Source organism: Chenopodium album, chromosome 3, assembly GCF_948465745.1.
Source record: "Chenopodium album chromosome 3, dcCheAlbu1.1, whole genome shotgun sequence".
NCBI lineage: Eukaryota > Viridiplantae > Streptophyta > Magnoliopsida > Caryophyllales > Amaranthaceae > Chenopodium > Chenopodium album.
Genome location: NC_137836.1, coordinates 78,872,159 through 78,900,015, shown reverse-complemented (window position 1 = coordinate 78,900,015; position 27,857 = coordinate 78,872,159). Strand labels below are relative to the sequence as shown.

General features: G+C 32.3%; 5 protein-coding genes across 5 annotated transcripts; 2 read left to right on the top strand and 3 right to left on the bottom strand.

The window, feature by feature from the left end:
- Positions 1-393: 393 nt before the first annotated feature.
- On the bottom strand, positions 394-4,513 carry LOC145624357 (O-fucosyltransferase 36-like). Its single transcript, XM_081677375.1, has 3 exons — positions 2,827-4,513; positions 1,318-1,567; positions 394-822 (listed from the first exon to the last, which is right to left on the bottom strand). The coding sequence occupies exons 1-3, from the start codon at positions 4,128-4,130 to the stop codon at positions 646-648; spliced, it is 1,731 nt and encodes a 576-aa protein (XP_081533501.1). The 5' UTR covers positions 4,131-4,513; the 3' UTR covers positions 394-645.
- A 2,143-nt stretch (positions 4,514-6,656) lies between these two features.
- LOC145618187 (uncharacterized) lies at positions 6,657-7,495 on the top strand. Its single transcript, XM_081672975.1, has 2 exons — positions 6,657-6,953; positions 7,171-7,495. Exons 1-2 carry the CDS (start codon positions 6,762-6,764, stop codon positions 7,303-7,305), a joined length of 327 nt encoding a protein of 108 aa, XP_081529101.1. The 5' UTR covers positions 6,657-6,761; the 3' UTR covers positions 7,306-7,495.
- A 1,245-nt stretch (positions 7,496-8,740) lies between these two features.
- On the top strand, positions 8,741-10,313 carry LOC145618177 (RING-H2 finger protein ATL60-like). Its single transcript, XM_081672967.1, has one exon. It carries the CDS (start codon positions 9,133-9,135, stop codon positions 10,042-10,044), a length of 912 nt encoding a protein of 303 aa, XP_081529093.1. The 5' UTR covers positions 8,741-9,132; the 3' UTR covers positions 10,045-10,313.
- A 9,225-nt stretch (positions 10,314-19,538) lies between these two features.
- LOC145618168 (uncharacterized) lies at positions 19,539-20,828 on the bottom strand. The gene is made up of 3 exons (XM_081672959.1): positions 20,629-20,828; positions 20,433-20,536; positions 19,539-20,129 (listed from the first exon to the last, which is right to left on the bottom strand). Exons 1-3 carry the CDS (start codon positions 20,738-20,740, stop codon positions 19,716-19,718), a joined length of 630 nt encoding a protein of 209 aa, XP_081529085.1. The 5' UTR covers positions 20,741-20,828; the 3' UTR covers positions 19,539-19,715.
- A 2,163-nt stretch (positions 20,829-22,991) lies between these two features.
- Positions 22,992-24,227, bottom strand: LOC145618160 (peamaclein-like). Its single transcript, XM_081672953.1, has 2 exons — positions 23,992-24,227; positions 22,992-23,515 (listed from the first exon to the last, which is right to left on the bottom strand). Exons 1-2 carry the CDS (start codon positions 24,119-24,121, stop codon positions 23,331-23,333), a joined length of 315 nt encoding a protein of 104 aa, XP_081529079.1. The 5' UTR covers positions 24,122-24,227; the 3' UTR covers positions 22,992-23,330.
- Between the last annotated feature and the right edge of the window lie 3,630 nt (positions 24,228-27,857).

Sequence of the window (27,857 nt, the reverse complement as noted above, 5' to 3'; positions counted from 1 at the left end):
AACAAAGATTGGGGCTTTTTACCGGTAGAAACCGATGAGCGGGAAGACAATGGAGTAACTTGGAAATATACTTCCTTGCTATGTTATACTTCCTCCGTTCTTTTAATATTATACAACTTGCCTCTTAGAGAAGTTTTACAAATAATGCACTATTTAAAAATATAGAATATCGTCTGTTTATCAAAGTTGTCCATATGCAATTAGTCATAAAAATTCATCTTAGAACAAAAAAAATCTCTATTCACAATGTTATTTTCCACCCTTATTCTTTAGTTTATGTTTACATCACATGAGCAATTTTGTATTTTACCTTTCTCTCTATTCCTTTTTTCCCACTGAAAAATTATTACTCAACCTATATGAGTATATGTTGCAGTAAATAAACAAAGGAAGTAGAAGATATGTTGCTACAAATTATGAGCTTCGATTCTGAATATACAGGCTTATTTGTAACATTTTGAAATAGAAAAAGGAAAAATTTTAAATGTATGAGAATGTGGAACAAATAGAATCAATGAATAAAGAGACGAGCAAATTACATTATTTTATCATACACCACTTACATTTCAATGGCTTGTCAAAAAGACTCAAAACCAACATCACAATCCTATTATCTAGTAACTAATGGGCATCCTGCTTCCAATTTCATTCATCCTCTGCTATGAAGTTTGGAGCTTCACCTTGGCAGATGTACTCATCACAAACCGACAACGTCCCCCAACCCTTTCTTAGCCGCAGTATATCTTCAGTGAATGTAGATCCCGATGATCCAATGAACACACTAGACATCGCACATATCGTTTTATCCAGCATGGCTTCTACCTTCATAGTCCAAAAAATGCAAAAGTTACATAAAATGCAAAAGTTACATTGGTAGCAGAAATGAGTAAACTCACAGAATGCATATATATATATATATATATATATATATATATATATATATATATATATATATATATATATATACCCAATTGAATGGGAAAAAGGATCAAAGCATGGGTGGTAGCAGAAACAAGTTGACAGCACTGAAAACTTGCAGAACCTTAGTTAAGCACACACATTTTAATTCCATTTTCTCCCCTTCCTCAGAAGTCAGAACTTTGTTAATTTTCCACAAAAATGGTAGCAGATCAAAATAGGCAATTACGCACAGCCAACATGTAAATCCCCAAAACTTGATAATGCCTATAAGCCCTTAAACACTGGTTTAATTACAGGGGGAAAAAATACACTTAACTAATGATACGGATAATAGCAGGTTAAAGATACCATATGGATTCCTTAATATAAGGATCAGGTAAGAACAAATAAACTCACCTGGGAATCATCTGCAAGACCATGTCTGTACAGCAAGGCATCCCATTTTTCCGCTGAATTACGAGCTGGCCGCTGAACAAGAGGTACAGGCTTACCATCAATCACAACCAGAGATTGAAGCAATCCTGTTTCACTATCTGCCGCATCTGTGGAAAGATATATGACTGGCGTATTGGCCCTTGCTACCACCCGTGCAACACAGCTTGCAGCTTGAGGAATAGAAAAAAAACAGCTTGGATTCTTAGCATTGCTGAAAACCCAAGTAAACATAAGGTTAGAGGCTGAGCGAAGCCGAATACTGGCAGTACATTATCAGAAATTGGATAGAACCAGACATACTAGTCCCAAAAGTTCATATATGTTGCAATAGTAGATCAGATGTAGTAAAGACAATATAATCAAGTATATTGCAAGCACAACCACAGTGCCAAAGGCTAATGGCCATCAATGAGTGAGTTCTATATAGTAAATCAAATTTGAGTGCATTCAGACAAAGATCCCTTCAATCCCACAAGAGCTTTATTTCAGACCTGTTGACCTTCAGCAATCATTTCTCAACACTTGCAGTGCTCTCTTAACCTTGATGACATTTAAGAAAATCAACTTGCCTTACAAGTGTTTAGAATTGAGTACATAACTTCAAAGGGAGAAAGAAAAAAAAAAAAAGGAACTTAGGTGGTCAGTTATGGTGGTTGAAGCAGGAGGAATGGGTGCATTAATAGGGAGTGGTGAGAGCTATTATCTTAATTGAAGATATAAATTTATCACTGCCTTGATCCTACCTCGAATACCACCATTTCCACTCTCTTTTGTGCTCATAATTATCTCTTACTACACCCTTAATTCGTTACTATCTATCCAAGCATGCCATCAGAAGTTAAAATAAAACCCAACAAGCAGGAGGAATGGGTGCATCAATAGGGAGTGTTTATTCATGTTTGCATGATAAAAAACATGAATAGATGACACTTCACCACAAATCCTCTGTTACAACCAATTTTTGACTGTTACTGCTTACACGGACAAATTAAAAACAATTCATACATGTTCAAGCAGTTGTACTCTCTAAATCAAAGATATGCAGCACAATGTTATAAAAACAATCTCTGGTCGTAAAGGTAAAACAAGCGAGCCCGTCATTCAGTCACTAAGGAAACAACCCAGAGCAGGAAAGTAAGAATCAAGCTAATAAAAGTATCCAAGTCGGGTATAGCCTGGATTCTGGAACCAGAAAAGGGTACAGGAATTAGTTTGCTACTTAAATTTCAAAGCTTCAAGTTCATAAGAGTAAGTGTTTTACTTTTTAAGGGATGATTGGCAATGGAAGGAGGGGGTAACAGGTACACTAATCCATATCCAACAAGATTTAGAGATAACACAATACGTAACCACTTATCATCTAAGCATACTCTGATTAAAAATGAGGCAAATAATTTACGTATAATAACCTCTGCCTTCTGCATATGATTAAAATAAAGTTAATAAGTAAATAAAAGGTACAAAACATACCAAAACTTTAACCAGCCATGCCTCCGGAAATGAAGGGCAACAAAGTCCTTCCCTAAAAAGGTTTGGACAAAGCGCTGGGCAGTGATCATTATAAGTCGGCTGGGTTCAATCAAAGTTTTGCAATTATGGGCAATCGGACCTCCTGGCTGCATCACCCAGTCCTTTTCCACATCCGCAAAGAAAACATCTCCAATTGCAATAACCCCTTCATCAGAAGAAAATTTGGCTTTGACGTCTTCAACTGTTCTTTTCTTTGGTTTCTTTACATCTTCCTCCCAAGGTGACTCGAGTTTAGGAACGGATAACCCCAGAGATTTCAATTTCTTCACATGCTCTTCATCAACATAACACTTTTGAGGCTGCGAGAAGTAGCAAATGAACCTATCAATACGTAATTCCTTCTTCTTTGCCTCCAAAAACTCTTCATACGTGACAACAGCCTTCTTACCAAGACACTTGTTTATATGCTCAATATCCAACACCCGATTAAACTCATAATCCACCTTATGACTCGGAACAACCAAAATTCGATCCAAAAGCGCTGCAAAAAACATATGCTTCTCCAAGCAAATTAAATGATTCGACATTTGCCCCGACAAACAAATAGCAAACAAGTACTTATCCGACCTTGGATTCCACTCAATGGTTTTCCTCTCAGACAACTTCTGATCCACCTTGCCACAAATATTAACACCTCCCTCTACCATATCATCATTTCCAACACCCAATTCGGAAACATTCCCATTTTTGTGAGTTGACAACAACACCTTTTGAATTTCCTTATTCAACATAATCCCATCAAAAATTTTAGATTTCAAGTCCTCAAAAACAGACTTCTCAACAGGCATCTCACTCAAATTCAAATACCCAGAAGCATTATTATGATTACTAGAACTATAATTCAATCCAAACCCTAATGAAGTTCCCAATGTACTATTCAACAAAGAAATTAAACCTAATTGCTGCTCTTTCAAAAGATACAAAGCCCTTAATTCCGATTCCCTCATTCGATCAGAAGGAGATTTAATCAAATTAACATCCCAAACACTTGAATTATGTAAACCTAACGAAAAAAATAGAAACACAACTAAAAAAAGAATTAAAATCACCAGAAGATACCTCTTCCTGTTCATCTTAAAACGCCGTCGTATCGAAGACACAAAACCAGTATCTTCAACATGAAAGGGGGAAAATGAGTGTGAATTTGAGGTGGGTTTGATGGCGTCGTTTTGAGGGATCAAGTTCCGGCGATCCTCTTCCTCATCACCTGAAGAATCACCTTCTCTCTCAAGCTCTTTCATCATTGATTTTAACAAATTCCCGACAAAAATTCAACAAAATTTCACAAATTCAAACATACCCAGTTGCAGAAATAGCTCAAGGAATGAAAAATTGTTTCTGGGTGTTACAATTTTTTATTGAATCCAATGCAAATTGGAAATTTGTAGGAAATTAGAAGATGGGTTTTGAACTTTTGATTAAGATTGAAATTTCAGGTGGGAAGTTATATTTAGAGTGAAAGATCTGCTCGACAGATAGAGAATAGAGAGAGAGTGGTGGTTAAGCTTGATTTGGTTTAGTTGGAGTGAAGAATTAAGAAAGAAGCATAATCGAGTAATCATGTGAAATTCGTCGGTGCGACAAGAAAAGGAAGAAGATGACAGTTAATCTACACTTCATAACGATAGCCTTGCTTGGCCCATTCACCTAATTATTCACGAGAATAAGGAATAAATCAAGTGGTTAAAGTTTTTTCTTAAAAAGAAAAATGTGCTTAAAGTTAATCTTCTAATTTTATAAAATCTCGAGATTGATTTCATCACCCGCATTTGTGTCTCTATCTAAGCTTTAGATTATGTTTAGGAGTTTAGTAAACTTACTAGGTTAAGTCCCGTGCCATACACGGTAATAATTAAACTTTATAACAAAAATTATAAATAATGATGTTGATTTAACAAAAATTTACCAAAAAGAATATGTAATTTGTAACAAAATAGTAGTCTTTAATTAAGGATATTGATGGTTAAAATTGTGTCTCGACAAATGTACAAATCCAATTATAACATATAAAAAAAACGGAGGAGTATAATATAATAAAATAATTTTGTTTTGTTGTTCTTATAAACATCATATATAATTTTAAGACTTACACAAAGTATGCTACCAAAATATTTTTTTCTATTTTTAATTTAAATAAATTTTAAGTTGGAGGAAAAAAAATTAATAATATTATAATAATCTTGGATAATGATACACGAAGTATTTCAATACCTTAATTTTAATCTATGTTACTATATTTGTAACTAAAAGATTCTTAGTATATAAAATATATGTTAAAAAAATAATAATAAAAAAAGTAATTGAGTGATTGGATTAAATGTGTTGTCAAAATGGAAGTAAGTATTATTGTAGGTTAAAAATTGGAAGTCATTCAAATTTGGCAAAAAAAATATAGAAGGAAAAAAAAGGCGGGAAATTTTTTTATGACATCACGACAAGTGTCACTTTAGGTTCACTTTTAGTATAGGTTAATTGATGGATTGTTTATGTGTATTTTAGAAATGATCTGATCCGATCTGATCTAATCTAATCTGATCAAATCATATATTTAGACTATTGTAAAGTATTTTTTTATTATATAAAATGAATAATAATGAATTTCATCATATTTTTTTTAAGAAAAGTATTTATATGAAATAATACAATTTGACACTTTTTAAAGTTTATCCAAAATACAAAATCACATCATAATAGATTAGACGACATATATTTGGTGTATGAATTTCGATCGATCAATGTTCGATAAATACATGAAATGCTACTAGTTATTTAAGATTGATTTAATTAGATTTCAAATTTTTCAACTGTGTAAGCTTGATTTAGATTTCAACGTGAAACTTGTGTTGTAAACTTGAAAGCAAGAAAGTAAAAGCAAAACAAACTATTTATCACTTTAAAAAACAAAAAAAGGGATCAATGTTAAAAGAATTAGATACATGACCTCAAATCGACAAATTATGATCACGATGAAATTGGCAATTTTGTGCAACCTTGTGAGAATTGACATGTTATCAATATGCTTCTCTTTCCAAACTTGGATAGTTCATAACTTCATATCATGTTAATGATCAATTAAGGTTTTGTTAGTTTGATTCAAAATTAATATATCTAAACCTACCTGTTTCAACTTAAGATATGGGTTGATCTACTTTATTTTAAGTTATTCATTGTAATCGAACTTGTTTTGGCTAAACTTATTTTTTTATACGGAATGCTAAAGTTCTTTGCTAACCGGATACTTAATTTTTGGTAAGTTTGGACATATTTTTAATGGATGCTTTTGGCAGGTTTGGGTACTTTATAGATTTATTTTTTCATTAGAATATTTAGTGTGATTAAATATGTATGATCATGTACTTTTTATTCAGGTGTTCACTTGTTAGGAAATGTGCACCAGTAAATATATAGGTTCATAGGTGTTGAAGTGTAACTTTCTAACAGCGGCATGTGATCTAAGTGTTCTACATTGATGTAAGAAGAAAGAGCTAAACACTTCAATTATGATCTAAGGCTAAGGAGCTACATAATCCTCCTATTGCCATACAATTTTGAAATGAAACCTCCTTAAAATTATTGATCAAAATCCTAATCTCTAGTCTCAATATGCACGTTTAATCAAACTATAACACCTATTATAACATGGAGGGAATAAAGAGAGAGCCCGGAAAAACAGCCACATCATAGTCAAGAAATGAAAAGAAAAGAAGACACGTATAGTTATGGTTATATGCATGTCTTACAGCAAGCATTTTCTATACCTTCTTTCACTATACCTAGGTGCATGCTCCACTCTAGTTTAAGTTGAACTCTCTAGCAATTCTCAAAAATTATACCAAGTAATTTTACTAGTTTTTGAAAGCTTAGAACAAAGAAAAATGAAGGTTGTGTCACCAATGATGTTGGCTCTTATGTTAAGAGAGAAAAGACCTGCTAATAATACTATGATTAGCTATGATTTTGTGAAAAATAGGACTCAACAACAACAACATAGATTGATGGTGGGAAGAGCTAGCAATCGGTCCGGGGTCCATGGCACTCATCTACCTGCTACAGATGACATTGATAATGTATGTTATTACCTCCTTATTAATTTGTTACTTTCTCCTTTTCTAATTCATCTTTTTATATACAAAAAGCGGGACAGATGATTTGTTTAGCAACAGAAAGTGTATCGTTCATATATATTTCGTATTATCGGTCCTTTATTATTGTATAAGTAGTAACATACTAGAAAATCTATGGTATTTGAATAAGGAAATACTGACCGCCTAATTGTCGTTGTAGGTGGAAGTGGAGAAGGAGATCAAGAAAGGTAAAAAGGATAAAGAGGAGAAGAGGAAAGAAGTTGAGGAAACTGTTGACTCACACCTTAGCCGTTCTGGTCAAGATCAACACCCCAAGTCTTCCCCTACCAAATAGTTCAATTTTTTTTTTTTTTTTAATTAAAAAAATCTTTTTCTTCCATTCTAGAATATGTAAGTTTCTTTGACTTATCTATGTTTGGCATGCATGTGCATAAAAAATGTCATGCTTAACAAGAAATTGTAAATTTGAACCAAGTTTCTCCAATCTCCATAATATAAGAAATAATACTTGTATGCTCTTTTCATCTTTATGGCTCATAAAGGTGTGAAGGCTAACACAGTCTAAAACATCGTGCTACCATCATATTATACTCCGTATAAACCAAGTTGTCCATATTTGAGTGCTTTATACTTTTATCAATTTGGAATTATTAATTGTGGGATCTCCAATAATTATCAATGTTAATGAAAATAAATCGAGCTCATCAGATCGACCTAGTGTTCCTAGGTTAAACATTTTTTTTTTTTTCAATAGAACTTAAGTGGGGAAATTAGGAAAAAAAAAATTAAAAAAATCACTAGGACAAATAGGTCGTTTAGAACGGATCCATTCAATTAGATTATACCTATCTAGGTAAGGAAAGTTGCAAGTTGTCTAAGATTAATTCATGTAAATGTTGTATAAATTTGAGTACAAGTTAGGTCGGGTTAGTTTCTAATCATCTAATATTGGCGGTACATGTTAGATTGGGACTTCAAATCATCCAATTTTGATCACAGTTTAAGTCCATCATGTCAATTTTGCGAAGCAATATGTTCTTATTGTACCTAGAGCTTCATTATTATTAGGTCAAAATTTACTACTTTGTAAATTGTTTAAAGAACGTTTAATGATACTATACTGTCTAATTAACTTGTATTGTCTAATTAAGATATGAGGGTAGCTCCCAAGTTGGTCCAATGGCACACACATGCACACTCGAAAAGCCACTATTGCAAGTGTGCAATTAAATAAAAATTGCATCATTTAAACTAGTAAAACTACAAAATAGGCCCTAGCAACTACTCCATACGGAGTAATTAATTCAAGTAATTAGGTTAACCTAGGATATTTAATAATAATAAACACTAAAAAGTATGAAAGATGATATAGAAACGTACCCAAAAAAAAAAAAAAAAATACAAAACGCAACTAATTGGCGGCCTATGTACCCATCAATGATCAATGATGGCTAAAGATTAAAGAAGCTCCGTATATTACTATAGTACTTGCTTAAGTCATTCTCAATTTGTTTATTTAAATTTTATTATTCTTGTTGACTTTTCAATTTATTGAACCTTCTAATTTTGTTCTTCTAAATTAACCATTCCATATTCATCAAAATGTCAATTAATTTCTCCTCTATGTTTCTAGTCAAAATACAAGACTAATTCAATATTTATTTTCAAAGTTGGCCTATTTGGCCATATGTATATTAGTTTCCACTTTGTCCACCAATATTCAGTTAATTTGACCCTTTTACAAAATCATAGCTTTGTTATACATCATACGTAGTACATGATATAAATTCCCAATTTCATAAGCCTGATTTAAATTGCTTCTCACTTTCCCTTTTCTTGGAAAAAATTTGAAAATTATTGCAGGGAAATTTCCTCTGTTTTTCTTGCTCTCCAAACTTTCGCAAATTTCAACACATATAAAGCCCCCTTATTATTACTTTTTTGTACTTAATTTGAGTTCAAACAATTTTTTATATGGGTTTTGCTGGAATTCTCACAATTTTTTCAATCTGGTTTGTGCTTTGGATTTTATAAAATTCAAAAATTCCTTTTTGGGTTTTATTCTTCTCTACAAAATCTCATCTGGGTTACTATTATTTTACGTTAATTTTGTGTATTTCACTAGAATTGATCAATTATTACAAGCTAAAAAGTGTCAAAAATGGTGGGTATGGATGGAATGTCACCATCTTCAACGAATGATGCAACTGCATATGCAGCAACTTCAATATCAACACAAATTATGATTGCAACTGTAATAGTTCTCTTCTTTGTAGTAGCCCTTTGTTTCTTCCTTCATATGTATGTCAAATGTTTTTGGGCACGTAATAATGAAGACCCTGACGTGGTGTCATGGCGCCGCCAATTAGCCGGTCAGCGCCGTGCTGTAGCCGTCCCTGCGCATCGCCGAGGTTTAGACCCTGCCGCGCTACGGTCGTTGCCTATTCTGGTGTACAACCCCAAGGATTTTAAGGATGGATTAGAATGTGCTGTTTGTTTAAGTGAAGTGTCAGAAGGGGAGAAGGCTAGGCTTCTGCCTAAATGTAATCATGGGTTTCATGTTGAGTGTATTGATATGTGGTTTCAATCTCATTCAACATGTCCACTTTGTAGGGATTCTGTTATCTCTACTACTAGTAATTCGTCAAATGATGATGCTAATAATGATCTTGAGTTGCAAGATGATGATGGTTTGTATTGGTCGGATTCTAATTCGGATTCTGATGATGGGACTTCTGCTACTCCAAGGGCAGCAGATGCACCTAATTTTCCTACAAATGTTCTGTTTTGGGGTGATGAAACTCGAGTTAGCGCTTTTGGACAAGGTGCAAATGCTGCTGCTGATGCCTCTTCATCAGCATCTTCTTCTGGTGTCAATAGGCCAAGATTGGATGAGATGGTGATTGATATACCAAGTCGCGAGTTTTGTGAGGATTGCTTGTCGTCGCCACCACGAGTGGAGGAGGCGAAAACTCCGGTGATGACGAGGTTGAGATCGTTGAGGAGGTTGTTAAGTATGGGACAGGGGAGTAAGGTGGCTCCCTCTAATTGTGAAGTTGATCAACAAGCTTAAACCACAAATATTCAAGTTTGTTGATTGCAATTTGATCATGTATAGATTTTATTTACTCCGTACCAATTTTAACAAATTTATTTACTTGGTATATAAGATGGGTGATTGGTGGTTTTCTTAAATAAAAGATGAAAAACCCCGCACCCTCATAGCCTCATAGCTAGGGTTCTTAGTTTTCTTACAATGATTTATTCTTTTGTTAAATGTAATACTTTAGTTTACCAGCTAGACGTTTCAATGTTCGTAAGAATATATTGCCCTGTATTTTGTGCAAGACACCATAACTAGGTATGATCTCTTGAGAATCAAGATTATTATTTTCTCATATCCAACATTTTAACTACTACATATATACGTTTGTGGATTTCTTATGAAGCGACACATATACACCTTAATTTCTAAACATTGTGTATAAGGGTCTGTTCTCATACGATTATTTTCAGTTCAGCTCTAATAAATTCAGCTCAGCTCTAATAAGTTCAGTTCAATAATTCAGCTCATTTCAGTCAATGAGAACAGGCCCTAAATACGAATAATATTTTTCTATATTAAAATAATAAAAATAAAATCAAATTCCAATTATTACATTCCTGTCTTCCATCAACATGGAAAGTTTAATTTTGGTATCGCTGGGGATGAATTGGAGCAAACTATAGGATGATTTTAGGCATGTGCATGGTAATCTATTATACACACAAAGATCCTTACCTCAAATTATATTTTATCTTAGTTTAAATTAGCATGATATTGATAAGATCGAAATTTTCAAACAAATTTTTTTAAAAAAAAAAAATTAAAAAAAATGTGAGTTTTATACAAGCCTTGTAATTATCCTCCCATATCATTGGACCTACTCTTGTCTAAAACTAAAATCAGTTGCTTTTGCTTGTGGGAGTATAGTTCTTTCATCAGCATATGCATTAAAATATTTATCCAATTCAATTTAAATTAGGGGAAGTCATGTCACTTTTAATTTGTTGCGCTGATTTTAAAGTTTATAATGATGTATTAATAGTCATTGCTTTACATAAGAAAATAATTATAATTAAGGGGACGTCATTGTTCTTTTGTTGCAAGTCTTGTAACATCTCTCGTAATTAGGAATTGGTTTGACTGATGAATGGAAATTTGGGGATAATGATCCACATCAACTGTGAAAATGATTGCAAACAGTACTTTTTAGAGGTGATTTTATTTTTAAAAGTTCATGCTAAAAGCCAAGAAATTAAAAAATAAAATAAAATAAAATAAAATAAATAAATTATACATAAAACTTGATTATTAATATAAATAAAATAAAAATTAGTTTATACTTTATAGATGGCAAATTTGCTACAAACTTTGTTTTAGGTTCTGAAAAAGTTCATTTTTACCTCTTATTAGAAATCGTTGTAATTGGATAATAAGTATTCCTATCATTTAGGAATGGCTGTTGCTAATCTTGTGACTTAGTCTCACTTAATTTAGTTGATCAACATTTTTGTAAAGAGTTGTGACTTTCTTTAGTCAAATTTTGTATCCAATAATTTGGTCCAACTTGACTATTAATGTCAAAAATGTGTATTTTACTTGGGGAAATTCCCTGTTTCTCATGGTGAGAAACAAGATTTGTTTTTCATGGGGGCATTTTTGTGAATAAATCAACAACTTTTTCATTATTGTGGGCTCCACAGTTGAATAAAGTTGTTAATTTATTAACAAAAATGCCATGTGAGAAACAAAATTTGTTTCTCATGATGAGAAACTTGGGCATCTTCTTTTACTTGGATTGATAACTTGACTATCAATGTCAAAAGGCTGCTCTATAGCAATTAGCAAAATATTGTGCAATTGAATTACCATCTTTCTCCAAAAAAAAAAAAAAAAAAAAAAAAAAAAAAAAAAAAAAAAGTGAAAAAAAAGGCTCCTTTTAACATAACCTTATTTGGTTGACTCATGTCTAAATTGGGCTAATTACCATTTTAATAACTCCGTGTTTTGCCAATAATAGACATCTCTTAGTTATTGTTCATCTCACAATAATTCCTTCAACCTCTTCCAAACGATCATATGCCTATGTTGCGACCTGATTCGGACCGGACCCAGAATCCTTGAATTTCAAGGAACGGGACTGGACCTAAATCTACAAGTCCGAATCAGGTTCGATTTCGGTCGTTTCAGGTTCGATCCTGTTTATGCACACCCCTATATTACAATACGAGTAATATAACATAGTTTAGAGATCGATTCATGTCTACTTATTTAAAAGATACACATAAAAGATATTTTCTACAAATTATTTGACATATAATTATTTCAATTAATTGATGTTCAAAACGTCTAATTTTATTAGACAAATAATTGCTTCAATTAATTGTATGTTCAAAACATCTCATTTTATTAGACATATAATTACTTTAATTAATTGCATATTTAAAACGTCTCATGTTGTTGACAATGTATTTATAGCTTACAAACTTGTCTTCCTGACTTAGTTATATACTTCATTTAATCATGCTTTTCTGGAAGAAGTTAATCTACACAATCATCGACTTTACTCATATAGTCAATTTTAATTTATAACCAAAGTTTATTGACATGCACAATATTCATTTTGTAACTTATTTATAGTCCTACAAGAAAAATAAAAACATGTGCCATTGCATTATTGCATTAGTAGTACGAGTAAGTAGTTATAGAAGTACTCCTTTAAAACCACACAAAATAAATGCTTTGGTTCATAGTCAAACTAGTCACAATCAAACTCGTATTTTCTCTAAGCAATTTTAAAAAGCATACAATAATTTTTTTTTTTAAATAAGAAATCAACCGTCATTGCAATATAATCATTTTAAAGTTTTCAACCATTTATTCGAAATAAAAAACTTTACATTAATAATAACTATGGAATATCAAAATTGACAATATGGTTCAATGCATTTGATTATTGATTTTCGTAGGACAAATTTATCCCAACCAACCAAGCAAATCATACACTTTCTACATATCAAAATTTAGTTAAGGTTTTAAGGAGCAGAGTAAACAGTACCATAGGTTTTGGCATCATTTTCATGCTCATTAAGCCTCTGTATAATAACATATGGTATGTTATCCTCCCTCTTCCTCTGATTATTGTAGATTTTTCCATTCACCGACATTTGCTCAAAATATTGATACAATCATGGGCTTGTAAAATTTGGGCCACAATCCAAACAGACTACGTTGCACAACATTTTTCTGGGTTTGAGAGGGTAACGCCTTTAAAAGGGGAAGAGGAGAAAAAGAAGGCCGAAAACGGGGAAGATAAGAAGGTGGCATGGTTGAAAAGGGGGAGAATAAGAAGAAAAATACTAAAAATGGGGTTTCAAATTCTTGGAAACCATTAATTTCCACCAAATTATGGTTTGGGGGGTTTGGATTTCCCTAACGGCGTTAAATCTGCCAATATCACCATCTGTGTAGAAGGCGTTACCACTTCTACTCAGCTTGGTGAGTAATTGTTGGATTTCCCTAACGACTTTAAATCTGCCAATATCACCAACAGTGTAGAAGGTGTTACAACTTCTACTCAGTTTGTGGGTTTTTTTTTTTTTTTTTTTTCTTTTCTTTTGGTAATTGAATCCTGGGAGAGTTTTTGGCATGGATTTGGATGGTAAATTGGTAATAGTTAATAGACATTGTTTTTGCAATTTTCAATTCTTAGTTGATATTGATGGTAATTGGATTATGGAAAGAATTTTTGCAGTAATTGGGTGGTAAGATAGATATTTAAGAATTGTAAATGACGAACGTAGAATTGGTGGAAAAATGAAGGATTTAATTATTTTTACTTAACTGAAATTATTTTTACTTAGTACTATTTTTTTTTTAAGGTGAAATGAACAGGGCCTAACTCTCACCATAATAATTGGATTAGCAGTAGTTGTAGTAGGAAGACTTGTATTGAGAGTGGCTTGATGGGTATTTGTATTTGTGTCTTGCATGCACCAATTGAAAGCACATATATTTATTTATACTTGTGCAATGGCGGTGGAGCCATGAAGTAAATGTTGATTTGAACATGCTAGATTATTCTAGCATATAAGATTGAATTAAGAAGATAATTCTAGAAAATAGATTTTTTTTTTCATCCACAATATTGATACAATCATAGGCTTGTAAAGTTTGGGCCACAATCCCAACAGATTAGGGAAGAGGAGAAGAAGAATGCTAAAAACGGGGAAGATAAGAAGGTGGTTGAAAAGGGGGAAAATGATCTGCGAAGAAAAATGCTGAAAATGGGTTTTCTAATTTTTGGAAACCATTAATTTACACCAAATTATGGTTTGGTGGTTTGGATTTCATTCCCTAAGGGCGTTCACTGTATGGTTTCTTCCACCCAGATTTGCCAAAATCACCAGCTGTGTAGAAGGCGTTACGACTTCTACTCAGTTTGGTGAGTAATTATTTTAAGTTTAATTAATTTTTTTTAATTTTATTTCATTTTTTTGGTAATTGGATCTATGGGAGGGTTTTTGGCATGGATTTAGATTTTCAATTCTTGGTGGATATTGAGAAGAATTTTTGCATTAATTGGGTAGTAAGATAGACAATTTTTTTTATTCTGGATAGTTGGGTATTTTTAAGAATTGTAAATGAGGAACATAGATCTGGTGGAACAATGAAGGATTTAATTTTGTAAAGCTCATGCTAAAAGCCAAGAATAAAAATAATAAAATGAAATAGGACATTTTGTGAAAAACGAACTACTTTAAAAAAAAACACTTTTTTCGAGAAACTACTTAATAAAAAAATGTTGTAAGAAACTACCTTATAAAAGGGTAAATGTTGTAAGAGACTGTCATTGGTCGGAAAGTCACCGTTGACTTTTATTTTCCGGCGTTGATCACATCACGTGCCAATCAGGTGACTTTTAATTCACTATTTCCCTCCTTTTTTCTTAGTTGGCACGTGATGTGGTCAACGCCAGAAAATAAAAATCAACGATGACTTTTCGACTTAGGGTAATCTCTTATAACATTTACCTTTTTATAAGGTAGTTTTTTACAACAATTTTTTTATTACGTAGTTTCTCGCAAAAAAATTGTTTTATAAGGTAGTTTATCACAAAATGTCCAATAAAATAGAGGGCAAATTTGCTACAAACTCTGTTTCAGGTTCTGAAAAGGTTCATTTTTACCTCTTAGAAATCGTTGTAATTAGATAATAAGTACTCGTATCATTTAGGAATAATGACTCTTGCCAATCTTGTGACTTAGGGCATGTTCTCATTGACTGAATTGAGTTGGGCTGAACTGAACTGAGCTGAACTTATTAAAGCTGAACTCAACTCAACTGAACTGAATATTTTATGAGAGAAGGAAATTAAGATAAGAACTGAACTGAACTGAACTGAAAATAATCGTATGAGAACAGACCCTTAGTCTCACTTAATTTAAGGCATGTTCACATTTACTTAATTTCAGTTCAGTTCAGCTCCAATCAGTTCGTTCAGTTCAGTTCTACTCCTAATTTTCCTCTCTCATAAAATATTAAATTAAAGCTTCAATCAGTTCAGTTCAGCTCCAATCAATTCAGTTCAGTTCAATTCAATTAAGTTTAGCTCAGTTCATTAAATGTGAAGAGGCTCTTAGTTGGTCAACACTTTTTTTTTTAAAGAGTTAAGACTTTCTTTTTTCAAATTTTGTATCCAATAATTTGGTCCAACTCGACTATCAATGTCAAAAATGTATATTTTACTTGGATTGATAACTTGACTATCAATGTCAAAAGGCTGCTCTATAGCAAAACGAGGAAGCCCCAGTTAATCAATTTGATAAACAAAATTTGTTTATCAAATGGAAAAATGGTAAATAAAACAACATAAATGCCCAGTCATCATGACATTTTTGTAAATATATCAACATAGTGGGACCCATATTTACTAAAAAGTTGTTGATTTATTTACAATTTTGCCATTTGATAAACAAATTTTGTTTATCATATTGATAAACTTCTCTATTTTCTCATAGCAAAATATTGTGTAATTGAATTACCATCTCACCCTAATAAAACACAATCGTGAGAAAAAAAAAAACTTAAAAACTTATTTGGTTGACTCATGTCTACATACATAGTTAAACCGGGCTTATTATTACCATTTTAATCTTAACTCTGTGTTTCGCCAATAATAAACATCTCTTAATTATCGTTCACCTCATAATAATTCCTTCAACCTCTTCCAAATGGGCATACGCCTTTGTTGCCTTCTACTCACATACTACAATACAAGTAATTTAACATAGCTTAGTCTAAAAGATACTCGGAAAAGATACTTCATACAAATTATTAGACATATAATTGCTTCAATTAATTGTATGTTCAAAACGTCTCATATTATTAAATATATAATTAAGGAAAATTGTAAACTAATAATCCCACATTTGCCACTTCTGCTCAAAACAATCTCACCTTTTCGAATTCCCAAAATAATCTCACCTTTGACCCCCATCTTCTCAAAATGAGCCTTTAACCGGTTTGTCAAATTAGTGACCTGTTTAAGAGAGTTAAGCACAAATTTAGGTACTCAATTCTTCCTTTTTTCACCGTTTAGGTACTTAATTTTTTTTACTTTGCTTTTGGGTACTGAGTTAAGAATTCCGGCCTAAAAAATAAATCAACCTAAGAATTTAGTACCTTTGGTTAAAGAATTCGGTACCTTGGTTAAGAGAAAGTGGGCCCCACCCGATTAAAAAAATTCACGGGTCACCCTTAATTTTTTTTCCCTTCTTATTCTTTATTCCCCCTTTTTGCTCCCTTTATTCTTTCCTTTTCTGGAAATTCTGGTGCGTCATTGTCAAAGAACACGAGCAAGCTTGGGCTCGATTCTAGGGAAAACGACACCAAAAGCCACCATTTTTTTGAGGTAAGCTCAATTACTCATGGATTATGTTGATATTTTGATATAAATTTTGAATTTTTTGCCCATTTCTTGATGTTATTTGCGACCTAGGGTTTTCGATTTTTTAGGGTTTTTTTTTAACAAATTGATGATGTCGATTTCTTGTGTTTTTTGTGTTAAATTTGTTACTTTGTTGTGGTTTGTTGTTGGATTAAGCTAGTGTTGTTGTTGAATGTTGATTGCATGTTTAAATTGCTCAAGGGTTTGATTAGTTGATATGTTTTTCGCACTAAAACAGGGGAGGTTTTGGTGAAATTGTGTATGTTACAGTGGCAGCAGTCCATGATTTGAAGCTTAGTGTTTCTATTTTTTTCCAATTTGCAGGAGGCTGATTTTGTGGCTGGTATACTGAAGAAGCAACAGCAGGGGAAGAATTGAAGAAGCAGCAGCAGGGGAAGAACCCAGCAGCAGCTTTTGTTTCTGTTTTTTTTTTTTTTTATTATTTCTAAAAAATCTGGGAAAACCTTGTTTAAGAATTTGTGCCTAAATAGACATGGTGAATGAACCTGTTTTGATGATATTTGTTGCTGGTGTACTGCTACAGCTTCTGCGTTACTGTTTTTGTTTTTTTTTTTTTTTTTATTGAAATTGAATCAGGGAAAATCGTTTTGGATGAATTTTGTTAAGAAAACATGGTGTGTTGCTAGTGTTTTGCGGGTGTTTTCATAGCATTTTTTGGCCAAATTCATGCCCCTTTAAATAGAGTAATAACGGCTAGTTTATAAGTCAAAGTTAAGATTTTTTTTTAAAAAAAATATTAATTTTTTAATTAGGTATGGTTAGTGATGAGTTAGTGGTGAGTTAGTTCACCTGAAAATCACTTTGAGTACCCAAAAGTAAAGCAAAAAAAATTGAGTACCTAAAAGGTGAAAAAAGGAAGAATTGAGTACCTAATTGTACTCTTAACTCTGTTTAAGAAGGTGACTTAACACGTGTCACCTTCTTATTGGCTTTCTTTTTAAAAAATATTTTTTTTTTAAAAAAGGATAATTAAAAAAAAAAATTAAAAAACCCCTTCGACCACCTCCCCTGCCGGAGCTCCGCTTGCCGCAGCACAAGCTCAACCAAACCACCGGTCTAACCCCTTCAAGCACCTATACCCTCACCACAAAACAGCCGAAATCGACCAAAGAAGCCCTGTAACGGTCGTTTTCGGTAGGTGATGGTGCGGTTTTAATTTCCATCGAAATCGACCACTGGATTTTTGGGCGTTCAATTAATAGGATGTGGATTTCTAAGCGGCGAATTTCTGGGCGGTGGATGTCGCGGCGGGTTTCAATTTCTGAGTGGTTGAAAGGAGGTTTCGGGGAGGGAGAATGAGGGAAGGGGTACAATGGCCGGCTTTACGGGTGGTGGTGTGCTGTTTTTCCCGATTTTGGTGGGACAGGGGGGTGCCGACGGCTGGAGATCGGCGGTATTTTGGGGTGGCAAGAGTTCGTGGGCGGCGGTATTTCGTGGTGGCTGGGGTTCGTGGTTGGTGTTAGGGGGTTTTATGGGTGGATGGGATGGTCGGGGTTAGGAGAGAGAAAGAAGGTGGTGGGGTTAGGTGGTGATGTGGCAGTGGTGGTTAGGAGAGAGAAAGAATGTGGTGGTGGTTATGGTGGTTGGTGTTAGGGGGTTTTATGGGTGGATGGGGTGGTCGGGGTTAGGAGAGAGAAAGAAGGTGGTGGGGTTAGGTGGTGATGTGGTGGTGGTTAGGAGAGAGAAAGAATGTCATGGTGGTGGTTATGGTGGGAAGCTAAGGTTGAAGATGAGAGATTGAAAAAAAAAAATTTTAAAAAAAAAGTTAACCTGTTGAACAAGTTGTGGGTCATAAGGCCTGTTTTAAGAAGATGAGGGTCAAAGGTGAGATTATTTTGGGAATTCGAAAAGGTGGGATTGTTTTGTGCAGAAGTGGCAAAGGTGGGATTATTAGTTTACAATTTTCCTATTATTAATTCAATTAATTGTATGTTCAAACGTCTCGTATTATTAGACATAAAATTACTATAATTAATTGTATGTTCAACGTCTTATGTTGACTATGTATTTAGCATTAGAGGAATGTCTGAGAGCAAGTCTTAGCCAATATACAACTAATTTTTATTAACAAGCACAATATTCAGATCGATCGTAACTTATTTATAGTCTTACAAGAAAAATAAAAACCATGTGCTAATGTGCCATAGCATTATTGCATTAGTAGTAAAAAAAAATAAAAAAGATAAAAAATAGTTATAGAAGTACTCCTATTAAACCACACAAAATAAATGCTTTGGTCCTTGGTCAAACTAGTGACCATCATTATTGGAAGAAAGTTTGAAGCTGGTTTAATTTGCAATTATGCAAAAAAAAAAAATGTAAATTAAATTGGTATAGGGAGTATAGATTAGCATATACTATAGTGATTAAACAACAAACTAATGACAAGGCTATAATAAGCATAGATTATGAAGGACATATAAGGTGTAAGAACATCATGCCATCCAATTAATCTCCGTCTGGTTTAAATTATTACGGAGATAAACTTGTATATTCTCTAAGCAATTTGGAAAAGCCTACAATAATAATAATTTTAAAGAAATCGACTGTCATTGCAAAATAATCAATTTAAAGTTCTCAACCATTTATTCGAAATAAAAACCAAAACCTTACATCAATAATAACTCCGAAATATCAAAATTGACGAGATATTCCATTGACTATTGATTTTCCTTATGACAAATCCTAACCAACCAAGCAAGCCATACACTTGCTACATACCAAAAGTTAGTTAAGGAGCAGAGTAAACAGGACCATAAGTTTTGGCATCATATTCAGGCTCATTAAGTCTCTCTAGGTTAACATATGGTATGTCATCCTCCCTCTTCCTCTGATGAAACATGTTGGTGAGCGGCCCCGAGAAAGCAAGCCGGGGCCAGTATCCAGCACCAACGGCAGTTGCAGTTACTCCAGCGCCGCCATGAATGGGGCCCGATACATTGCCACGGTTCTTAGGAGTCTCCTTAGCCTGCTTCTTAGCCTTCTTGGATGATGATGATTTCCAAAATGAAAGGAAAACAGATTTCCATGACTTCTTGCCACCCTTTTTCACTCCACTTGAACTCGCTTGGTTTTTCCCCCTTTTTTCTTCTTTTGCTTGCTTGTGTTTCTTCTCTTTGGCATATTTCTTAGCCTCTTCCAAAATCTGTTCAGATAAACACAAAGCAAATGAAAACTTTTGCAAATAAATTTAACAAGTCCGGCACCCGGACTTTAAAATCCTGGCTTCGCCCTTGTGTACATATGTATGTATATATTGCTTATACTATGTAATTATAAATAAAGGAGTCACTTTTGTCACAATTCTATGCATTTCAATATAAAAAATAAACACATGAATTAAATAATAAACAACTTTCACAATTGATATCATGATTATTTATTAATGCAAAGAATGTATCTTGGGTTCAATCAAGCATTGGAGAATTGAATTGTTATTTTTCCTGACCTCTTTGAAATCAGCCTTGGCATCATAGTCACTGCTGCTCCTGTCATTGTTCGCGGTGTTGCAAGACTCGAAACCAGGGAAAACAGAGGAATCCTTCATTTTCTCTGCCAAAAAAAAGGTTAAAAAGCAAGATTAGTTTGATTTCCTGAAGTTTACCAAGGAAAATGAATATGTTTATAGAGTAAAAAGGACTAACCTTTGATGAACCTCTTAGTTTTTCTTAAGGTGTAACCCAATGTACTTAAGTCAGTGTTAAAAAAAAAGTCAATAAATAGAGTTGAGAAATTATAAAAACAGAAGTAAATCATATATTTCCATATTAAGAGATAGAAAGATGATTTTCTACCAAGTTTATTTTGTTTTATCAAATTGGTAGAGTTTTTATTTATTTATATTTTTTTTAATTAGGGTCTGTTCTCTTCAGCTTAATTTCACTTTAACTCAGTTTAGCTTCAATCAGTTCAGTTCAGTTCAGATCAGTTTGGCTCCTAATTTTCTTCTCTCATAAATGATTCATTTCAGCTCTATTCAGTTTAGTTTAGTTCAGCTCCAATCAGTTCAGTTCAGTTCAGTTCAGTTCAGCTCAGTAAATCGGAACAGACCCTTACAGCTATGTACCAATTAATTAAAAGGACTGTTTAAGGTTATTTGGAAAGGTGAAGAGTGTAGCAATTGGCAAATTAACCCCACATTTTAAGGAATCCAACATATGCCACCTTAGTCTTTGTTAGGGAAAGGTATAATTTTGGAAACTTGAGATATTAACGATTCGGCAGATATTTGTACCATTAATAAAGATACGATCGTATCGTTATATTATGGAAACATATAAATAGTATTCACATGACTATTTATTAATAAACAAGCCCAATGTTTTATATTAGGCCCAAAATTTGGAGCTCTCGGCTTTCACAATCGAGGCATAGCATATTTTTATTGTATATTTACCGTAATTTAAATAAAACTCTTTTGTATTCAAGTCAGATATTCCATCAATTATTTCTTTTTTTTTTTTTTAAAAAAAAAAGAAAGAAATACCATCAATTAGATAAGGATTGTTTGATAAACTTAAGCTATTGTCTTAAAGTTAAAAAATACTTGCATGTAATTATTCTAGTCTCATGTTTGAATAGATAAAATACACTACTAAGCACCACTAGCAAATAGTAATTACTACGTAAACTAAAACTATTTTTGTAATCCTAAGATCGACATTGGTTCTACTACTAGTCTTCTACACTTCTACTTTGTTTGTATGTCATATTACATGGAGTACATTTTACTTTGTTTCTAAATTTGGGAGAATCCAAGACAAAATTTTCGACCAAATTAAAAGGTCTATGTCATGTCACTTAAAAAATCTGTATTTGAAAATGATAGTGCTCAATTTGTAGCAAATTGCAAATTTGGATAATATCAACAAATTGGAGTCCATTTCAATGGTGAATCAATGTTCCGGATTTTGTTATTCTTTTAAGGCTTAAAGCATCCGTGAACTTATTCGATTAGAACTCTATTTTTTTTATTTAAAGATAATAAAGAGATATCTGAGGGATGAGATAATCAAAATTTCTTAATTTAAGTATCATGAGGTTTGCTCCCTAAACCTTGGAAACATAAATACGATGTCATTATTCACTATCTCAACCTTACTTCAACTAAAATTCTACAATTATAATACCGTGTTTTTTACAATAAAAGAAACAAATAAAAGGGACACTATTTAAACATTTTCAATATCTATATGACTATATCTATAGTACGAAGTAATATATTTAACTCATCGATCAATGTTTAAAAAAAGTAATAACTTATTACAGATATAATTTGTTGGGCTAATATGAATTGGGCCGGTACAAGCCCAAAATTACACTAGGGAGATTGTGAAAGTAAATATGAAGATAGATTTTTTTGGAAACTTGAAGATGAAATACTGTGAGTTAATAGCCACATGTTAATAGTTTATGACGTTCAATAAATGTTTACACAATTATATCTATATCTATACTTAGTATTTAAAAACACAAACCATAATTTTTCATATGACACATGTCATTACAAGTCACTCACTACCACATATGACACATGTCACCCCTTTTGATCTTTTTGTTTAAGTCTTTATACATTCTATAACTTGCAAATTCAATTAAGAAAATGAAGTGTTTCATTTCCATCATAATAAAATAAAGTTGAACCAATTAATATACATCACAAAAACATATGAATTGAATTATATAAAAGTTGTCTTTTCAACTAATAGACTTAAAATATAACTTAAACCAATATGTCATTTCATATCCTAAAATCTTCATGTATATATATGTATCTAATAAATTCTTTTATCTTTTCCCACAGTTCTATCCTCATTCTTTTTTTTCCTTTTAAGTTTTAGCAATGAAACAATTACTTCGTATTTCATATCAAAAGTTTCAACTATTGAAAAAATACCTACATATGAAATAACCTAGATAAGAACCCGTGCATTGAACGGACCAAAAGGCTAGTTAGTATAACCAAAGTAAAGCCATAGAACAATAGAGCCATTTAGTGAACCAAAAATTTAGTAAAATCATAAAGAGTGGTTTCTATTGAATGAACTCAATTGTCATACAAATCATTCATAAAAATCTCAATTCCAACCGAGAAAGTACTTAAATATCATATCTTCAATTATTACGATACATAAATATTTATTTTCTAACATAATGTAGGACCAACTATTCAAATGATACATTACATAATATCAATTTCATTTATAGCAACAAAAACGATTGAGTACTCGACTTGAATAAAGTTGGAACACAAAATGGAATATATAAAAGGATAATACAAAGAAAAATGCCTATAACAGATGGCATAATTATTAATTTATTTAATAAAAGGAAAATGACATAAAAATTAAGGGCATTTGGGCCTGCCATTTGGGGCCTTCCAGTCCCTATAACAAGGGCATTCATCCAAATGACCGGAAGTCCCAGAAGGAACACAGCTGCACTTCCCACAACACATCAAGCAATATTTCATACACCTTGAGTTTATCCCCTTTAGTGCGCACCTTACTCCACATTTATTGTTGCAAAATCCTACATCCACAATTTCATAGGAGAGATATTGAGTACGGCAAAAGCCAATATTTTGTATGAGACAGACTTACAATAACTTACAATGTGATGGTACGGTATTATTATTTTTTTTTTACACAAATATAGTTGTTAGTTTGTCACAAAACCTATTTAGTCCACAAACTTCATTTTACTTACAATTATACTCCCCTCCTCGTGACAATGACTTCCTAATATTTCTTTTACCTGATTAAATCTAAAAATTAAAAGTTACCGGGTACACATATATAATAAACTCGTCTTATATTAGTATTGACATGTTGATGTACTATAATCAACAACAACAAAAAAAAAAAAAAAAAAAAAAAAAGATTGTACTTCCTACGTTTAACTTTGGAATATTTTATACTCCGTACATGGTATCTCCCAAATAATACCCTAAAATTGTAACTAAAAGTTAACGAAGGTAGTAAAAGTAAAGTAGGTGGAGAAGTTACCTGGAGCAGTGGCTAAGGAAGTAGGTGATTGAGCAGATAGCTGAGGTGAGAGATCTGCATTAGTGATATCGAGCAAGGTAGAACATAGGATTAGGGTGATTACAAGAATAGCTGCATTTGAGCTCTTCATTTTTATATATTTTGAGAGGATGTATAGAAGCTTAACTTAGATGTTTATAAATTTATGATAATGAAAGTTATACTAAGTTTGAAGGTCCATGCCATAGTGCACATACATATATATACTCTGTACTGATGTGATACATTCTAGTCTTTTTCTATTTTTCTTTCTTTCTTTATGGAAGCCAACTTGGATTCCTGCTCTACAATTATGTGTCAATCAATTACCACCTAATAAGATATAAAGCCAACCAAAGTATCTAAAATTGTGTGCCATTGCCAGTTAATGTTGCGACTAATTTAGAATGGGGGGAGTGTTTTAGAAAGAGTTGAATTGTGTTTGTGTAATAAGTATCATTAATTTCGTAATAAGAAACAAAATTATAGTTATTTTTCTATACTCATAGAAAAAATACGCACTTTATTCAAATCAAGTTACAAGAAAATACTATGGAATATGACGAAAAAAAAAGTAATCGCGTTTCCTGCTATTAAGGGTCCGTTCTCTTTAGCTTAATTACAGTTCAGTTCAACTCAACTCCAATCAATTCAATTCAATTTAGTTTTTAATTTCCTTTTCTCATAAATAATTTAGTTCAGTTCAATAAATCAAAACAGATATTAAGTGGCTTTTGCTAAGAAAAAAATAAAAATGGGACAAAAACGCGTGAAGTTGTTCAACTTTATGAAGTATGACTGTATGAATAATTATTTCAAGGATGAAAGTCGGGAACCATAATAAATAGTCGGTGGTCTTTAGTCCAAATTAGTCAAAACTCAATATATATTCATGTACTCATGCATAGATGCATGATAGAGGTGTACTATAAAATTAAGCTATGCTTGTATGATTTATCATTTTGTTATTGTAATTAGCAATTTTATCATACATCTTTTATGGGACAATGGGTGCATGTGCTTTCAACGTAAGTAAACAACTTGTCATCTTACCATTTGAGAGCTGGCTAGATAGAGATATCTAATGAAATTTCCAAGAGCTTTACAATATTTTATTTTAGGTGAATTATCTTTATCCGAGTTAATTTTAACTTCAAAATAATCGCAACACTTTAATAATCTAAACTCAATAGAGTATTTTTATTTATCGTCCATTGATAATAGTAACACCAACACTAGCTACATGTCGGCGCCTACACGAAGCTACAACTCTGGGAACAACTTGAAAATTACACGCCCAAGTGAGGAATAAACCTTAGAGATGTGCAGCATGCATGCAGTAGATCTGATGCCTTGAAGGTTTGAAGCATATCACATGGCCTAGCTAAGCACCAACATTAAACGCTTACCAACATTTTGGGCTTATACGTTGTACCGCTTGTAACCTTGTAGGCCCAATACGCAGCCCACATTTAGGGATATAACATGTGAATAAGTGAATTAAAGTTTTCTTTCCTTTAAAGTTTTTTTTTTGTTTGTTTTTTTTTTTTTTTTTTTTTCCTTCCAGAATAATCCATCTACGTAGTAATTGATTAAGTTCAAGTGTTATGTTGTGGCAAATTAAATTGAACTAAGGTCAAATATGGTTTCTAAACTAATGTATTTGTAGTGTTTTAGTACCTCAAGTACTGAGTGATGTAATTTGATTTCTTAACCACAAAATAGTACTATTTCCGGCCAAATAATTTAGAGACCTTGTCTAGTCAGCAAATAGTTTAAGAACCTTGCCTAGTCATCAATGGTTGTATTTTGACAAATGACGAGTGTAAAAATCAAAATATTATTGCAATGTCAGCTTCAATTTTAAAAATAAAAATAAATAAAAAATAAAAATACAAGTATAGTTTAATTATCTCCACAAATTTACTTTCGTCATATATTCATACATGTTTTGTCTATGCAAAAACTATATCAGAGTATGACATCAAGAAATTAAACATTAAAATAAAATTACACACGAGTAAAGGCACTTGAGCAAGTGAGCCAAATTGTAAATTTAAGGGCACTTATCAGTGCCTTTCTTGTTCTTCCAGTCTCTATAACAAGGGCACTCGGCTTTATCGGCTAATGGACCTGAAGGTACACACTTGCACTTTGAGCAACACATTACGCACAATTTCTTACACAAGTTCCTTGGATTTCTGGAGCATCTCCACGCACATTTGCTTGGGCATAATTCCGGGGCTGTATAATTCCCTGGACTCGATATGATCAACAATGAACAAAGGCGTAAATTTTTATTCATTATTACTCGAACCAAATATTATTACTAATTCTTAGATGCACTTGAGAATGTTCAGACGTACCTAAAGCTAAGGGCCAAGTTTTTTTTTTTTTTTCCTTGATACCCTAGACAAATGAGCAATACATGTATCATGTCTTTCGTCTCACATCAAATTAGTCATTCTCGATATTTTAGACAATGTTCTAAATATAGGGGACATACATACATGATAAATTATATTTATTACTTTGTATTATTTAAGATGTCGCGTGTTACTAAACACAACTTAAATATTATATGTGATTATTTTCACCCTAGATTTATACAATTAGCAACCCAAATCAATCGATTTATTTCGAAAATGTATATATTAATTAATGAAAGAGATTGACAATAATTAAATTACCTACTGCAGGGGATGATGTAGCATCAACAATGTCAAGGGCCAAAGAAGTTAGGACGAGGGAAATTAGAAGTAAAGATGGAAATGAAAACTTATTCATTTTTCCCGATTTTAATTATTTTGTGGGAATTAAAATGTTAATATATACTTGTATTAAATTAGGCGTGGTTTGAATATATAAAAATAGATAAGCTTAACATTTTCTTTCCTTATTACGGCTGTCATAAGCGGTGAGCCTTAGAATTATGCCTGTATGCCAATCGTGTACATTTTGGACGTTTACCAAAAATAGATTTGCACTAAATTTTGAAGCAATCCAAATCGAGGAAAAACTATGAATGTGTAGCTAAATCTTCTTTTTTATATAAAAAAAAAATATTAATTTATATTATCGTTCTAAAGTTGTCTTCAAATGATTAATAGCTAACTCAAAAAAAAAAAAAAAAAAAAAAAAAAACAACAGAGTATAAGTTTCTGATAAAATATCAATTTTTAAATGATAAAAGTAGCTTTTGAGTAAAAATCAAATTATAGTTAGTGAATAACTATATTACCCCTTTTAAACTTACCCATAGTCTATTTACGTTAATATCATATTAGGTTTAATTTTACAGTTTTCTCGCAAAAGGTTAAAAGAAATGTCAAATTAAATTAGCTAGAGAAAATACAAGTTTATCAATATGATAAACAAAATTTGTTTATCAAATGATAAAATTGTAAATAAAAACTTTTTATTAAATATGGGTCCCACTGTTGTTGATATATTTACGAAAATACCATGATAACTGGGTATTTATGTTGTTTTATTTGCCATTTTGTTTATCAAATTGATTAACTGGGGCTTCCATCTAAAAAATTACATGTGCACTGTTATTATTATGCTGTATTATAAAGTGGATATACACAAAAGTTTTTGCTAAAATTTTAGGTCCATCATGTGCTTATTTAACTCATACACTGTACTCTAGATCGACCATATATCTTGTGGGTTTTTCATGTTCTCTAGGAGTATCTCATGTCAAATTAAATTTTGTGGTTGTCCGTTCTTTGATTATTTGATAGTATAAAGTTTAGTTACTACGGAGTATTATTTTCACATTATTGTCACACTACTAATACATGTATTGATGTATACAATCAAACATTTCAATTTACACAAAA

Excerpts from the sequence above, each read along its gene's own strand:
- LOC145624357 (XM_081677375.1), bottom strand. The coding sequence starts at position 4,130 with ATGATGAAAGAGCTTGAGAGAGAAGGTGATTCTTCAGGTGATGAGGAA. Across the intron at positions 1,568-2,826 it reads CATGGCTGGTTAAAGTTTTG|CAATGCTAAGAATCCAAGCT; the intron begins GTATGTTTTGTA and ends TTGGGTTTTCAG. Across the intron at positions 823-1,317 it reads GTCTTGCAGATGATTCCCAG|GTAGAAGCCATGCTGGATAA; the intron begins GTGAGTTTATTT and ends TGGACTATGAAG.
- LOC145618177 (XM_081672967.1), top strand. The coding sequence starts at position 9,133 with ATGGTGGGTATGGATGGAATGTCACCATCTTCAACGAATGATGCAACT.
- LOC145618160 (XM_081672953.1), bottom strand. The coding sequence starts at position 24,121 with ATGAAGAGCTCAAATGCAGCTATTCTTGTAATCACCCTAATCCTATGT. Across the intron at positions 23,516-23,991 it reads TTCCTTAGCCACTGCTCCAG|GATTTTGCAACAATAAATGT; the intron begins GTAACTTCTCCA and ends TTGTGGATGTAG.
- LOC145618168 (XM_081672959.1), bottom strand. The coding sequence starts at position 20,740 with ATGATTTACTTCTGTTTTTATAATTTCTCAACTCTATTTATTGACTTT. Across the intron at positions 20,537-20,628 it reads AACTAAGAGGTTCATCAAAG|AGAAAATGAAGGATTCCTCT; the intron begins GTTAGTCCTTTT and ends TTTTTTTGGCAG. Across the intron at positions 20,130-20,432 it reads CCAAGGCTGATTTCAAAGAG|ATTTTGGAAGAGGCTAAGAA; the intron begins GTCAGGAAAAAT and ends TTATCTGAACAG.
- LOC145618187 (XM_081672975.1), top strand. The coding sequence starts at position 6,762 with ATGAAGGTTGTGTCACCAATGATGTTGGCTCTTATGTTAAGAGAGAAA. Across the intron at positions 6,954-7,170 it reads CTACAGATGACATTGATAAT|GTGGAAGTGGAGAAGGAGAT; the intron begins GTATGTTATTAC and ends TTGTCGTTGTAG.